The sequence below is a fragment of the Stegostoma tigrinum genome, chromosome 14 (assembly GCF_030684315.1).
Source record: "Stegostoma tigrinum isolate sSteTig4 chromosome 14, sSteTig4.hap1, whole genome shotgun sequence".
Lineage (NCBI taxonomy): Eukaryota > Metazoa > Chordata > Chondrichthyes > Orectolobiformes > Stegostomatidae > Stegostoma > Stegostoma tigrinum.
Genome location: NC_081367.1, coordinates 43,797,328 through 43,812,688, shown reverse-complemented (window position 1 = coordinate 43,812,688; position 15,361 = coordinate 43,797,328). Strand labels below are relative to the sequence as shown.

General features: G+C 43.0%; 1 protein-coding gene across 1 annotated transcript in view; it reads left to right on the top strand.

Moving 5' to 3' along the window:
* The window catches only part of LOC132210485 (erythropoietin-like), a 36,750-nt gene that overhangs the window by 9,375 nt on the left and 12,014 nt on the right, over positions 1–15,361 (top strand). The window contains exons 5-6 of the mRNA XM_059650822.1: positions 9,085–9,165; positions 12,762–12,926. Coding sequence (XP_059506805.1) covers positions 9,085–9,165; positions 12,762–12,926 — 246 coding nt within the window. The remainder of the gene's footprint in view (positions 1–9,084; positions 9,166–12,761; positions 12,927–15,361) is intronic.

Here is a 15,361-nt window from a genome sequence, read left to right as displayed (position 1 = left end):
ACACGTCCTCAGATTTCAGTGATTTCAAGATGTGCTCGAGGGGGGACACAAAGGGAATCACTTCTACTCGTGTGGCCGGTCAGAGTGATCCGGCCCTTTAAAAGTAGATATCCCGGCGTTCGTGCGCCTGACTATACACGCGTGCTCCAATTTGCAATGTTTCAAAGCGTTCAGTCAAATGTCCCCGCGAAACATCAGTCAGTGCTGAGCCAGGCGAATCTGCTAGTTCAGCAATATTTATTCAATTAACTCAATGATTGCTGGTTCCAGCGGGTTTCCTATTTCCACTTAAACTGTTTCCTGTATTATAGTTTTGCTATCTTGATCTAAAGAAATCTTTCCTGATTTCGAAATATTCGTTTCCCTGGAGAGGAACCTGCCAGTATTGGGCCGAAGTATCTTGGGATCTCCTGTCCTGTCAACACTCCAACTTATCCCTCAACCAACATCATTCCAACAGATTGCTGTTACTGGGAGCTTCATTTGCTGCTTTTGGCTGCTATTCCGGCCTCCCAAGTAGCAGAATGCGATATGCAATCCTATTTCAGCCAGACCAGGCTTGCAAAGATGATACCGTTACGCCCTCTGTGTGACAGCCGTGTAACGGACAGAGATAGCAGAGAAGCCAAGGATCTCCTGAAAGCGCCGGTAAAGATTCTCGCAAATTTCTGTACCGAGCTGGACGCTGTACAGGTCCAACGAACGCAGAAATCTCTGCTTGACTCCCCAGTGCTGTGTAGAGGAAGTGCTGCACTGTTGGAAGTACCTTCGTTACTAAGTTCCTATGAAACATGAAACGGACGACCGGTCCGCTCATTCAACAGTACCCCAAAAAACCCATGGTGCTATTTTGGAGAAGTGACAGAGTTATTGGTCAATACTTATCTCTCAACTAAATAGAGGTAAAACAAAAATCTCTAGTCCTCGTCACATTGTCGCTTAAGGGAGCTTGCTGATTGTCATCTTCCCTACAATTTAACAGTGACTACAATTCAAAAATACTTTATGAAATGCTGAGATTATGAACATTATTAATGCAGCTATAAAGTACTGGAAATACAAGGGGTCTGGCAACATCTCTGGAAAAAGAAACTTAACATTTCAGGTTAGAAGGCCCTTGATTTGAAACATTTCTCTTCACAGATGCTGCCAAACTAGCTTAGTATACACAGTATTAAAGAACAAAGAAGAACAAAGAAAATTACAGCACAGGAACAGGCCCTTCGGCCCTCCAAGCCTGCGCCGATCGAAATCCTCTGTCTAACCTGTCATCTATTTTCTCAGGGTCTGTGTCCATTTGCTCCCCACCTATCCATGTACCTATCCAGATATATCTGAAAAGACACTATTGTGTCTGCGTCTACCACCTCTGCTGGCAACGCGTTCCAGGCACCCACCACCCTCTGTGTAAAGAACTTTCCACACCTATCTCCCTTAAACTTTCCTCCTCTCACTTTGAACTCATGACCCCTAGTAATTGAGTCCCCCACTCTGGGGAAAAGCTTCTTGCTATCCACCCTGTCTATACCCCTCATGATTTTGTAGACCTCAATCAGATCCCCCCTCAATCTCCGTCTTTCTAATGAAAATAATCCTAATCTACTCAACCTCTCTTCATAGCTAGCACCCTCCATACCAGGCAACATCCTGGTGAACCTCCTCTGCACCCTCTCTAAAGCATCCACATCCTTTTGGTAATGTGGCGACCAGAACTGTACGCAGTACTCTAAATGTGGCCGAACCAAAGTCTTATACAACTGTAGCATGACATGCCAACTCTTATACTCAATACCCCATCCAATGAAGGAAAGCATGCCGTATGCCTTCTTGACCACCCTATTGACCTGTGTTGCCACCTTCAGGGTACAATGGACCTAAACACCCAGATCTCTCTGTTCGTCAATTTTCCCTAGGACATTTCCATTTACTGTATAGTTCGCCCTTGAATTCGCTCTTCCAATATGCATCACCTCGCATTTGCACCTCATATTTTCTGATTTTATCTTAGAATTCCAGCACCCACAGTAATATGTGCTTGGTCTTTCTTTACCATAGTAGCTACACTGCAAAAGTATTTAAATCAGCTAAATTCTATAAAAGAATGTGCTGGGAGCTCTCAATTTACGTGAGGAGAAACAGTTATAGTTTCATATTGATTTTTCATCAAGACAGGAAGATGGTATTGATTTATATTTTTAAGCAAGTATGAAGTTGAATGGGGAGCAGAAAGAAACTAATGTCTGTGATGGGATGAAAGGCAGAAATGATGAAATGGTTAAAAAAAAGCTAATGGTGCAAGGTGATGTGGGATCATTTAAAAAAAGACATAAAGTAGGTGCAGAGATAATGGGAACGGCAGATGCTGGAGAATCCGAGATAACAAAGTGTGGAGCTGGATGAACACACCAGGCCAAGCAGCATCTTGGGAGCACAAAACCTGATGTTTCGGGCCTAAACCCCTCATCAGAAAAGGGGGATGGGGAGAGGATTCTGAAATAAACAGAGAGAGAGGGGGAGGCGGACCGAAGATGGATAGAGGGGAAGATAGGTGAAGAGGAGAGTTTCGGTAGGGAGTGGGGAGGGGATAGGTCAGTCCGGGGAGGACGGACAGGTCAAGGGGGTGAGGTGAGGTTAGTAGGTAGGAAATGGAGAAGCGGCTTGAGGTGGGAGGAGGGGATAGATGAGAGGAAAAACAGGTTAGGCAGGCAGGGATGAGCTGGGCCGCTTTTGGGATGAGTGGGGGTGGGAAGATTTTGAAGCTGGTGAAATCCACATTGATACCATTGGGCTGCAGGGTTCCCAAGCGGAATATGAGTTGCTGTTACCTGGACCACCTCCAACACATCCCTCACCTTCCTGCACCTTTCTGTCTCCACCTCAGGCACCCACCTACAAACCAATGTCCATTTCAAGCCCACCGACTCCCACAGCTACCTGGAATACACCTGCTCCCACCCACCTTCCTGCAAAAATTCCATCCCCTATTCCCAATTCCTTCGCCTCTGCCGCATCTGCTCCCAGGATGAGGCATTCCACTCCCAAACATCTCAGATGTCCTCAAGGACCGCAACTTCACCCCCACAGTGGTTGAGAATGCCCTTGACCGTGTCTCCCGCATTTCCTACACCTCAACACCCACACCCCGCCCCCACAATAACCGCCAAAAGAGAAGCCCCCTCCTCCTCACATACCACCCCACCAACCTCCGGATACAAAGCATCATCCTCCAACATTTCTGCCATCTACAATCCGAACCCACCACTAAAGAAATTTTTCCTACCCCACCCTTGTCTGCCTTCCGGAGAGACCACTCTCTCCGCAACTCCCTTGTCGGCTCGACATCCCCTGCAACCCCACCACACCCGGCACCATCCCCTGCAACCGCAGGAAGTGCTACACTTGCCCCCACACCTCCTCCCTCACCCACATCCCAGGCCCCAAGATGACTTTCCACATCAAGCAGATGTTCACCTGCACATCCACCAATGTGGTATACTGCATCCACTGTACCCAGTGTGGCTTTCTCTACATTGGGGAAACCAAGCAGAGGCTTGGGGACTGCTTTGCAGAACACCTACACTCGGTTCGCAATAAACAACTGCACCTCCCAGTCGCGAACCATTTCAACTCCGCCTCCAATTCCTTAGACGGCATGTCCATCGTGGGCCTCCTGCAGTGCCATAATGATGCCACCCGTAGGTTGCAGGAACAGCAACTTATATTCCACTTGGGAACCCTACAGCCCAATGGCATCAATGTGGATTTCACCAGCTTCAAAATCTCCCCTCCCCCCACTGCATCCCAAAACCAGCCCAGCTCGACCACACCTCCCTAACCTGTTCTTCCTCTCATCTATCCCCTCCTCCCACCTCAAGCTGCACCTCCATTTCCTACCTACTAACCTCATCCCACCCCCGTGACCTGTCCATCTTCCCCAGACTGACCTATCCCCTCCCCACCTCCCCACCCATACTCTCCTCTCCACCTATCATCTCCTCTATCCATCTTCAGTCCGCCTCCCCCTCTCTCCCTATTTATTTCAGAATCGTCTCCCAATCCCCCTTTTCTGATGAAGGGTCTAGGCCTGAAACGTCAGCTTTTGTGCTCCTGAGATGCTGCTTGGCCTGCTGTGTTCATCCAGCTCCACTCTTTGTTATAAAGTCGGTACAAATGGTTGTAATAAAATGATTACCAGCACTTGCTGCCTGAAAACAGTCTTTATGATTTAAAATGAGGCACTGATCTTTACATTTACTTGGTCACAGCCAGTGTAGAGTTATAGACAACAAAGTGTGGAGCTGGATGAACACAGCAGGCCAAGCGGCATCTTAGGAGCACAAAAGCTGACATTTCGGGTCTAGGCCTGAAACGTCAGCTTTTGTGCTCCTAAGATGCTGCTTGGCCTGCTGTGTTCATCCGGCTCCACACTTTGTTATCTCGGATCCTCCAGCATCTGCAGTTCCCATTATCTCTAGAGGTGTAGACACTCTAATTTGCTTCAGTGTCCCAAACCAGGGAGGAAAAAATCAGCAAGTTGTCACACTCCTGTTTGTTACCAGTGAAAACTTTTACAAATTGCGTTCAAGCCAGTATGAAAGATAAGAATTTAATTCAGTGTGGATTCCTCATCTTGGCTCAAATCTACTCACAATATGTAGCCAACAGGCAGACAGTTCCGACAATCACACACTTCCAGCATCAAGGATGAGAGCATCTGAGCTAAGGCTTTTTTATGATTTTCCTCTGTACAAAATTGTCACTGTTCAGACTTACTACTTAGAATGATGGTACATCTGAAATTAATTACAGAACACACTAGGAACCATGAACATAAACTGAAGCTCAATTATTCCATAAAGCAACTCCAACAAACTATTTCTCTACTACTTACCCGTTATTTTAATCATTTGTGCATGCATTCACGATGCTGCTGCAGTGTTAGGACAGCAATTTAATTCTCCACCAATTATGTTGCAATTTAAATCTAAATACAACCAGAGTTCAAAATCAGGGCCTGACTTTATATTGGCACAAAGTGAGGTGAGTTTTCCTGCAAGAGAGAGTGTTGCTCCACTTCACATCAATGTCAGTTAATGTCATTATAACATCAAATTTAAAGATTAGAAGCCTGAGCATCAATCGTCACTATTTGAAATTTTAAACTCTTGAATAGACAGCAGATGTTTTATCAGCTAATTCTCATTCTGTGTTGCCAGTAAAATGAGTCATAAGCAGTATTTAGGTGGCAGAACCATGCCAAATGGTTGGTATAATATTGACTGGAAATTCAATAAGCTTTATGAAAATTAGTTCCTGGAGGAATTAATATTCTCCTGTTACAAAGCCACACTGAGCTTACAACCTTCATCAGGGCTTATCATCAGGGCACTGGTACATGGATAAATATGCTAAAGTAATTTAGGTTCAAAATTGCACAAGGCATACATGCAAGAGCTCATAAATAACAAACTTGAACATTATATAGGTCATGTTTACTTCGCCTGAAGACAAGTCCTCAGCTCATTATCAGCTGATGCTTCATTCTGAACCATTTTCTTGACAATTTTGTCAGTGATGTTTTGTCTTTACCTCCCAATCTCAGAGGCAAGGCAAAGAGACAGGAATCTAGTTGACCTAAACTGAAACAGAAAGCACACCCATGCTATTGGCATTACCTCGCCAATTGAACTAACTGGCCCTGACTTAAATAGTATGAGTAACAAGTGTATAAACAACAACAAGGGGGTCTTGTGGCACTATGATCATGTCCTTATCATTGAGTCAAGAGGCCTAGGTTCAAGTCCAACGACTTCTAAGGCCTTGTGGTGCAGTGGTAGTGTCACTACTTCTGATACATATGCTTCAATTCAAGTCCTACCTGCCCCAGACATGTGTAGCACATATCTGAACAAGTTGATTCAAATAACAGAGATAATGGGAACTGATGATTCTGGAGAATCCGAGACAACAAAGTGTGGAGCTGGATGAACACAGCAGGCCAAGCAGCATCTTAGGAGCACAAAAGCTGATGTTTCGGGCCTAGACCCTTCATCAGAAAAGGGGGATGGGGAGAGGGTTCTGAAATAAATAGGGAGAGAGGGCGAGGGGGATCGAAAATAGATAGAGGAGAAGATAGGTGGAGAGGAGAGTATAGGTGTGGAGGTAGGGAGGGGATAGGTCAGTCTGGGGAGGACGGACAGGTCAAGGGGGTGGGATGAGGTTATTAGGTCGGAAATGGAGGTGCGGCTTGAGGTGGGAGGAGAGGATAGGTGAGAGGAAGAACAGGTTAGGGAGGTGGGGATGAGCTGGGCTGGTTTTGGGATGCAGTGGGGGGAGGGGAGATTTTGATACTGGTGAAATCCACATTGATACCATTGGGCTGCAGGGTTCCCAAGTGGAATATGAGTTGCTGTTCCTGCAACCTACGGGTGGCATCATTATGGCACTGTAGGAGGCCCAGGATGGACATGTTGTCTGAGGAATGGGAGGGGGAGTTGAAATGGTTCGCGACTGGGAGGTGCAGTTGTTTATTGCGAACCAAGCGTAAGTGTTCTGCAAAGCAGTCCCCAAGCCTCCGCTTGGTTTCCCCAATGTAGAGGAAGCCACACTGTGTACAATGGATGCGGTATACCACATTGGCGGATGTACAGGTGAACATCTGCTTGATGTGGAAAGTCATCTTGGGGCCTGGGATGGACGTGAGGGAAGAGGTGTGGGGGCAAGCCTAGCACTTCCAAATAATAAACAAGTTTCTTATGATAGGTAGTTCTGACCCCACCTCTCAACCAGGAGGCCTCAGCTGAAATGCCACCTGCTCTGAAGCTGTGTCATAACATGACTGAATAGATTGGTTAAAAAGTGCAGATCTTTAACACAATTTCAATCACAATTTTCAAACTTGCTTCACAGCATAGTAGTATTTGCACTGCATATTTCCAGCAAATTTGTTAGACTGTAGGATTTCAACTCGCAATGTAAGATGGGAATGACTTACTCCAACTAGATCTTAGAATGAAAAAAAACCCATATGTTCCCTCAGAGCTTTCCAAAGCAGGAATTCAAGAAATTCACATGAAGCTGGTGGAACCATCTGAAATAAATCACCTTCAGATTTCAACTGAAAATCTAAACTCAGGATATCATATGTTACACAGCTGAATTAATGCCTTCTGCATATGTGTTGACTTGGGATTGTCCCCGAGTGGAAACCATAAAGAACCTGCAGAATTATAAGTACAAATGATGCATGGACATAGCTAGTTAGTAACCTGCAGATGGGTATGGTAAAGATTTTATTGTTCTCAGGATAAAAACATGCTTCTGCTCCTCTTATATTAAAAATAACTATTAAGAAACATTATTCACTATTAAATTTCTTTTGATGTGGTCAAAAAGATCGGATTGCTATTTCTTATAATTCCAATTCACTTTAGGAAGTTCCTAGGAAGTCCCATAAGACCCAGATGAAGGTGAATAAACATGGAGCTGGAAAAGCACAACTGATCAGGCAGCATCCGGGAAGCAGGAAAATCAATGTTTCGGCTCCACATTTATTGATCTAGCTTCCAGCATCTACAGTCCCTACCGTCCCCTTGACTCTAGATCAGCAATGTGTTAGCTTCCCCATGACTCTGACCGCCAGCTGGCTCATGATGGGAGCCAGGTGATTTCCCATCCACCCACATATGAGATGTAGAGGCCCATGTTTGTTGCTTATAGCTCACTGCTGCTATATCGATGCGACACAGAGGTCACAAAATTGCTACATTGAACCTGGGCCAGTCTGCTCCCTACTGCCTGCCTGTTTGCCATCTGAGTCAAAATCTGTCCTGAAATGACTAAATCCTAAGATTAGTGTAATTTGGATTGAATCCAAAGTTCTAATAATAAGATAATGTCTTTAAATTTAATTTTTCAATCTTTTCTTCAAGCTGTACTTAGTCACAATTTGTAATTTGTACCCCCTAAGCCACCTAAGTAAACTGCAATACTATTGTGTATCTATTGTTTGAATAGGAATCACCCTGTGCCTTTTAGGGTGCATGGCTACTATACGGCAAATTCCTTTCTATTGGTATTTGAATCGTGAGAGATTGCAATTTGATGACAAAGGCACCACAACTGACCTTAGTGTCATTAAGTTAAGAAAGTTCAGCTATATCATACATCAAATGCCTACTGCTGATTGCTGCACAGCAATCCTTGCTGGAAGTATAAATGCAAACATCAGGTAAGAATAGGGTTCATTGTTGTGTTATACTCCTGAATGATTAACTTGACAATCATCACTGTCAGGTTACACATGAGTAATTGCTTCTCGAGTGAAACACCTGAAAGCATCCAGCACCAGTGAAACCATACTCCACAAAAATTTAATGCCTTTTTAACAGCAAAGGTACAGAGCTGGGTTTCCGAATTAATGACAGAAAGAGTTGATGAATACATATCCATCAAATAAAAAATGACAGCCCAAATTTCGATATCTAACAATTCTGCATGCAGCAATAATAGGCCCTAGGCCCTATGTACAGGCCACATGCAAAAAACCTGCAGCCTTGAGTTTTCCTGTTGAAAAAAAAGTGGGGTTTAATTTTTATAGCTGCCTAGCCCTGTTAGCAACTCAAATCTGAAGGATTCTGAGTATCAATACTCAGACCCTTTGTTGAAATTCTGACAAGGGAAGATGTGGTCAAGTTTTCAGGCAGTATGGAATCATACCTATCTTATTAGCACAGCCTCCAAATACTTGAATCTTCATCATCTGTATCCTTGGAAAAACCATAAATATGTGAGGGTGACACTAAAAGGGGGTGAAGGGAGTTATTTTTAATGTTCCGATATGAATTTAGGTCATTTGAGTAGAATATCAATGGAAGATTATTTGAACCATTCTTCTGTCTGGGAGACAATACAGATAGGGGAGAAGAGAATAGGAGAAAATGTAAAATGAAAAATGTTCACATAAAAATGTCAATTTTAAAAATTTGCACTGGCAGAGGTAAAATTTCATGCTGAGCATATGTGATTCTAACTGTTCTTACAAAATTTTACCAATAGATTTTTCGATTTTGTATTTACATGCAGTGTAACCGGATATTTCAATTTCCCAATGCAATTCCTCTTCCAAATACTGGTCTGAATCTACGAACATGGAGGTCCAAAAGTGTAAGTACGGTCATAATTAAAGTGTTTTTAAAATTTGGTCTTGGGATGTGAGCATCACTAGAATGTCCAATATTTGCTGTCCATTTCTAACTCCTATTGTAAAGGTAGTAGTGAGCTGCACGCTTGAACCACTAAAATCTGTGTGGTCTAGAAACAACCCGGAAATGGAGAATGGGGAGGGTATGGGAGGAGGTTGTAAGTTTTTGATCCAGCAATGGTGATAGAATGGAAATATTGTTCCAAGACAGGTTAATGAGTGACTTGGAGGAGAACTTGCAAACTGTGGTATTCTCTTGCATCCCTGCCTTTCTCCTTTTTCCAGATGGTAGAGCTTATGGGTTTGGAAGTTATTGTCAAGCAGCTCGGGTGAGTGGCTGCTATGCATCTTATTGATGAGCACTTACTATTGTCACTATGCATTGGTGGTGGAGTGGGGGGGAGTGTGAATGTGATGGATGGGATGTCAGTCAAGAGGGCTGTCCTAAATGGTGTCAAGTTTCTTGAGTTATTTTGGAGCTGCATTTATCCGGGCGAGAGGAAAGTATTTCATCATTCTCTGGCCTTACGTCTTGTAGATAGTGGACATGTTTTAGGGAATTGGGAGATGAGTTGTATACCACAGAATTCCAGTCTCTGACTTATTCTTGTAAACACAATGTAACGTGGGTCCTCCAGTTCAGTTTCTGGCCAATGGTAATCTCCTGGATGTTGATGGTAGGTTGTTGATGTTAATGGTACATAGAAGTTGTAAAGCTGTTGAATGTCAAGAGAAGATGGTAAGGTGCCATTTTTTGAGGGATGTTATTGTCTGAAACTTGCGTGGAATATCTGTCACTTGCCATTTATTAGCCCAAATCTGAATGTTGCCCAGGTCTTGCTACATATGGATGCAGATTACTTCAGATCACTTACCTGGATGAGTGCAGCTCCAACAACATTCAAGAAACTTGACACCATCCAGGAAAAAGCACCCTGTTTGATTGGCACCACATCCACAAACATTTACTCTCCAATGTCGATGCTAAGTAGCATCAGTGTGTATATCTACAAAACACATTGCAGAAATTTACCAAAGATCCTTAGACAGTGCCTTCCAAACCCATGACCACCACCATCCAGAAGGACATGGGCAGTGGATACATGGATACACCACCACCCGAAAGTTCCCCTCCAAGACACTCACCATCCAGACTCAGAAGGATTTTGCTGTTCTTTCAGTGTTGTTGGGTCAAAATCCTGGAATTTCATCCCTAAAGGCCTAGCTTGTTTACTTAAAGCACATGGACTGCAGTGGTTGAAGAAAGCAGGTCACCACCACCTTCTCAAGGCCAACAAGAAATAGGCAATAAATGCTGGCCCATTCAGCAATGCACACATCCCATGAGTGAATAAGAGTACCTTAAATATTTAAAGAGTTTTGAGTGATATTTAACATTCTGTCTTCTGACCTTGTGTCGGAGAGAAGACCATTATTGAAGCAACTGAACATGCATCGGCTAAAGACACTACTCAAAGGAATCTCAGTGAGCCAAGGTACCAGATGATTGGCTTCCTTTGTGCTAGTAGGACTTCAGCCAATGGCCCTTTGACTGATTCCCATCAAGTTCAATTTTAGTCCATCTGGCCTTATTTTTATCTCACTCCTCTTGATTAGATGTAACTAAACACATACTAGGCTAATTCAGAAGACAGTTAAGACTCAAACATATTGCAGTGCATCTGGACTCAAATGGGTATTGATTACAAAGTTTACCCCTGAAGGGAATTAGTGAACCAGATGGATTCAGAAATTCACTAGTTTCATGATTATTTATGAGACGAACATTTTGCAATTTGGGATTTGAACTTGGGTCTCTATAACATTAGTCTGGGCTACTAGATTACTAATGCAGTAATATTACCATATTGCTATCATTCCCTAGGATTGAAAATATGTTCTGGTAATAACTTGTGTAATTAGTACTGCGCCTTTAAAAAAAACTGAATGCAAGACTGGCATTCCTGGCAAAACACAATTAAAAATTGAAGAATTCATGTTGAAGACTTATAGGGCATAAACAATGCGTTCCAACATTAAAAATGCAATTTAGTACATCACAAAAAAGTTCTTATTCAGTTTCCCAAATCAAAGTGTGTTTTCGGTTCTCAAATAACTTTGTAAAATCTGTAAGAACTCTAAGTCCTGTAAATCAAGAACAAGAACGGAAGTTGCTGGAAAAGCTCAGCAGGTCTGGCAACATCTGTAAAGAAAAAGTTCTGAGAAAGGACCACCAGACCCGAAACATTAACTCTGTTTTTTTCCTTCACAGATGTTGCCAGACATGCTGAGCTTTTCCATCAACTTCTGTTTTTGTTCCCAAATGACTTTTACTGTATCACCAGTAATTCTTCACAAGTAGAATGTTGCCTCTAAAATGATTGATGTGGCAAAAGCAAAGCAGCTAATTGCTTCATAAAGTTATGTTACATTCAAGATGCTTCCTTGGCTCTTTTCCTGGATCCTCACTGGCAAATACATGATATATTTCAAGAGGAAATTAATTAGAGGGGAAGTAAGCCTGAATATCATTCTACCACATGGAAACAACTAGATACTGGCATTGTACATTCACATTTGGTATCATGTTTAAATTTTAGGCTATCACTGAAAAACCTTATATCATATAAAATATCCTTTCATAGGAATAAAAGCCTTGAATCAATAATGCAATTAATCTGCATTTAATGGCAGCCTGATCACTGCCAAATTAGCTCAAGCTAAACCTGTAAATAGAGCATCATGTACTTATGAACCAAGGTAATTACACTGTGTACCTATAAACTGTAAGGTTAACCCGAGACCTGACACCTGAGGCTGGATTTTCTGTTTGGGTTCAAGTCCAAATTCAAATCTTGACTCTCCACCATGTTATGATTGGTCATCACACAACAATGTTAATTGGCAGAGGTCACACTTGCTGCCCACTCAAGGATGGTTGTCTGACCTCCCAAAGCTGGAAGTACCACTGGGAGGTCACGCAGCAATGACATATCAGTAGTCTACCCACTGAGATGGAAGCCAGCAAGTGCTACACTGTGAGAGGGAGAGGACACCTCAAAATGGCGACTGTCTCTTCAGACCAGTTAATAATAAATTAAAGAAAAATCCACAGTTGACTAGCCGTTAGTGGGAAACCTCGCCACTTGAATGCCAGATATTGCGGGAATGGCCAAATGGCCATGAAGGATGCAGAGAATTCTCAGTTAGAATGAAGGGTGACCCTCACTCCTCAGACTGGGAGGTGGCCAGCTTAACTGGCCATGTTTTAGCTGCAGAATAAAGTCTGCCTACAAACTGTTAAAATCCAATTGAAGCAGGAAAATAGACCAAATGGACCACTGAGGGTAGCTATCTGGTTCTGAACCTGGCCTTTTTCAAAACAATTCCAAGTTAGAACCATGCCTCGCCAGCACAGCAACCAGCAGTGGGATTCTGGATTCTGAAGACCACCCCCACCCTGGCCACTTCTGGTCCCACTCCAAACAAATGTGAAAAGTCCAGCTCAGGCCAGTGACTGCAACATTGATTTCTATTTTCATCTTATTTTGTTTTTCAGAAACGTATGAAAAATGAAGAAATTAAGGCAGGCCTTATTATGCTTTCTAATGCAACACAGACAGCAAAACATTTTATCACTAATAATTCCACAGTGCCTCTCTTAGATAAGATTTACAGGAATACTAGGACCTTTATTCATCTCCTACAACTGATGAATGTGCCGGTAAGTAATTAAGTAAGACATCAGCCATTTCCAATATAATGTGTAACTTATTGGCAACTTACAACCTATCGTCTTATGGTCTTACAATACATACTTGAATCAAAAATCAGGCTACGAGAGCTGCATTTATTGTTTTCCTTCAGCAGAGCAGTCAGTAGCTAAGGCATGCAGACTGGATTTGGTTAACTTAGTCAACATGTCAATAGTGGCTGCAAAACTTTGGTTATGTAGAAGAAAAGATGAATCAGGCTATAAAAAGCCTTATGAAATAGTACTCCAAATTGGCAGCATCTTCTTACCTGGGTGTAAGTGTTGCAGAGTGAGATTGGACCCACAAACATCAGGCTCAGGTCAAAGGTTGCTACAGGATCTGCTGAGTGCTGGGTCAGGCTGGGAAAAAGACCCAGCTTGATTTTCTGAGGCCAGAGATAATGGGAACTGCAGATGCTGGAGAATCCGAGATAACAAAGTGTGGAGCCGGATGAACACAGCAGGCCCAGCAGCATCTTAAGAGCACCTAAGATGTTGTTTGGCCTGCTGTGTTCATCCAGCTCCACACTTTGATTTTCTGAGGCTATGTCCCATTTGGTTTGCTAAATAGTCGGCCCTCTCAGCCCTGTCTTTTTACACTTGCACACACTCCCTGAAATAACTCTTTAAGGGCTGGCATTCCATCACCAATCACCCTTTATTCACAAATGTATAACCCTTCACAAGAGCACTGCCTCTCACTGAGTCAATCAGGATCCCAGTATCCCCGATATTCATCCTACTATGTCAACCATGGCACCCTGATTGGGTTAGATTAACAGCCGCCAACCAGAGAACTCATATTCTATGAGGTCCAGTTGGCCAACTTCATTACAATCACTACATCCCTTTCCCTCTGAGACCACAGACACAGGACAGTCGGATTCCTTTGAGACCCTCCTGGGACATTTTAATACCAGGACAGGATCATCCAACTCGGAATCCAACACAGGAGGCATTTAACAAACAGGTGCTTTCCTCTTGCACCTGGAGTGTCTCAGTAGACTTTCATTCCCTTCTTCCAGAGGCAGAAACATTGAGGGAGCTACTTTCATCGTGTCCATCTCTGGTTTAGAGGCCTGGACAATGTTTGATGCAGACGGTGAATAAACAGAAGTATTTCTGGAATCTTCATGGGGCAGGGTATGTTTTGCTTCTGCATAGTCTGCAAATTTACAGCTTTCAAATGGCCCACGTGCTTGTTCAGGACCATCACACCTACCCAATCTTAGTAAGTCACTGATTCTGATTTTATGTCAGTCTTAACCCATGCAGGGTCATTTCCATGATTTTCATGCCAAACTTTGTCCCCTGTATCAAACTCTGTCTCTCACTTAGTAAAGTTTTGAGTTTGTCATTGGCATTCTTAATGCCATTACACCCTTCTTCCCCAGGTCTGGGAAGATCAGACTTAACGTGGTGCAGAGTCTTGTCCCTATTAGCAACACTGTCGGTATTATCGCTGTAGTTGCACTCAGGTGGTCCCATTATTAAACAAGAACCATGAAAACTTGGTATCTGGTGAGGCTATAGGCTATTTCTTCAGTCCAGCCTTCAAAGTTTGGACTGTTCTTACTGCCAGGCCATTGGATGGTGGGTGGTGTGGAACTATCCTTTTTACTCCGAAGAAAGAAATGGAGGCTGGAGAACTCAGGGAAATAATATTGATGTTTGAAAACTGTTCACATTATAGAAGAGGAAATGCTGAATGTCTTAGAAAACATTAAGGTGGAAAAATCTCTGGGACCTGATCAAGTTTATCCCAGGATGTTGTGGGAAGTTGGGGAAGAATTTGCAGGGCCCTTTGCAGAAATATTTGTATCTTCTGTTGCCACAGGTGAGATGCCAGAGGACTGGAGGGTAGCTTTTTTTTATTAAGAAAGGCTAAGAAGAAGCCTGGGAACTACAGACTTGTGAGCTTGATATCGGTGGTAGGCAAGTTGTTGGAGATGACTCTGAAAGACAGGATTTACATGCGTTTGGAAAGGCAGGGACTGATTAGGGATAATCAGCATGGTTTTGTGTGAGGGAAATCATATCTCACAAACTTGATTGAGTTTATGGCAGAAATAACCAAAAGGATTGATGAGAGAAAACTGGTAGATGTTGTGTACTTTGACTTTAGTAAAGCTTTTGACACGGTTCCTCATGGTCAACTATTTAGTATAGTTCGATTACATTGCCCTTTTGGTGAGCTTGTTAATTGGATACAAAACTGGTTTGATGGTAGGAGACAGAGAATGGTGGTGAAGAGTTGTTTTTTTTCAGAAGCCTGTGACTAGCAATTTTCCACAGAGGTCAGAACTGGGTCCTTTTTTGTTTGTCACTTATATAAATGATTTGGATGAGAACATGGGAGACATGTTGAGTAAGTTTGCAGATGGCACCAAAATTGGAGGTATAAT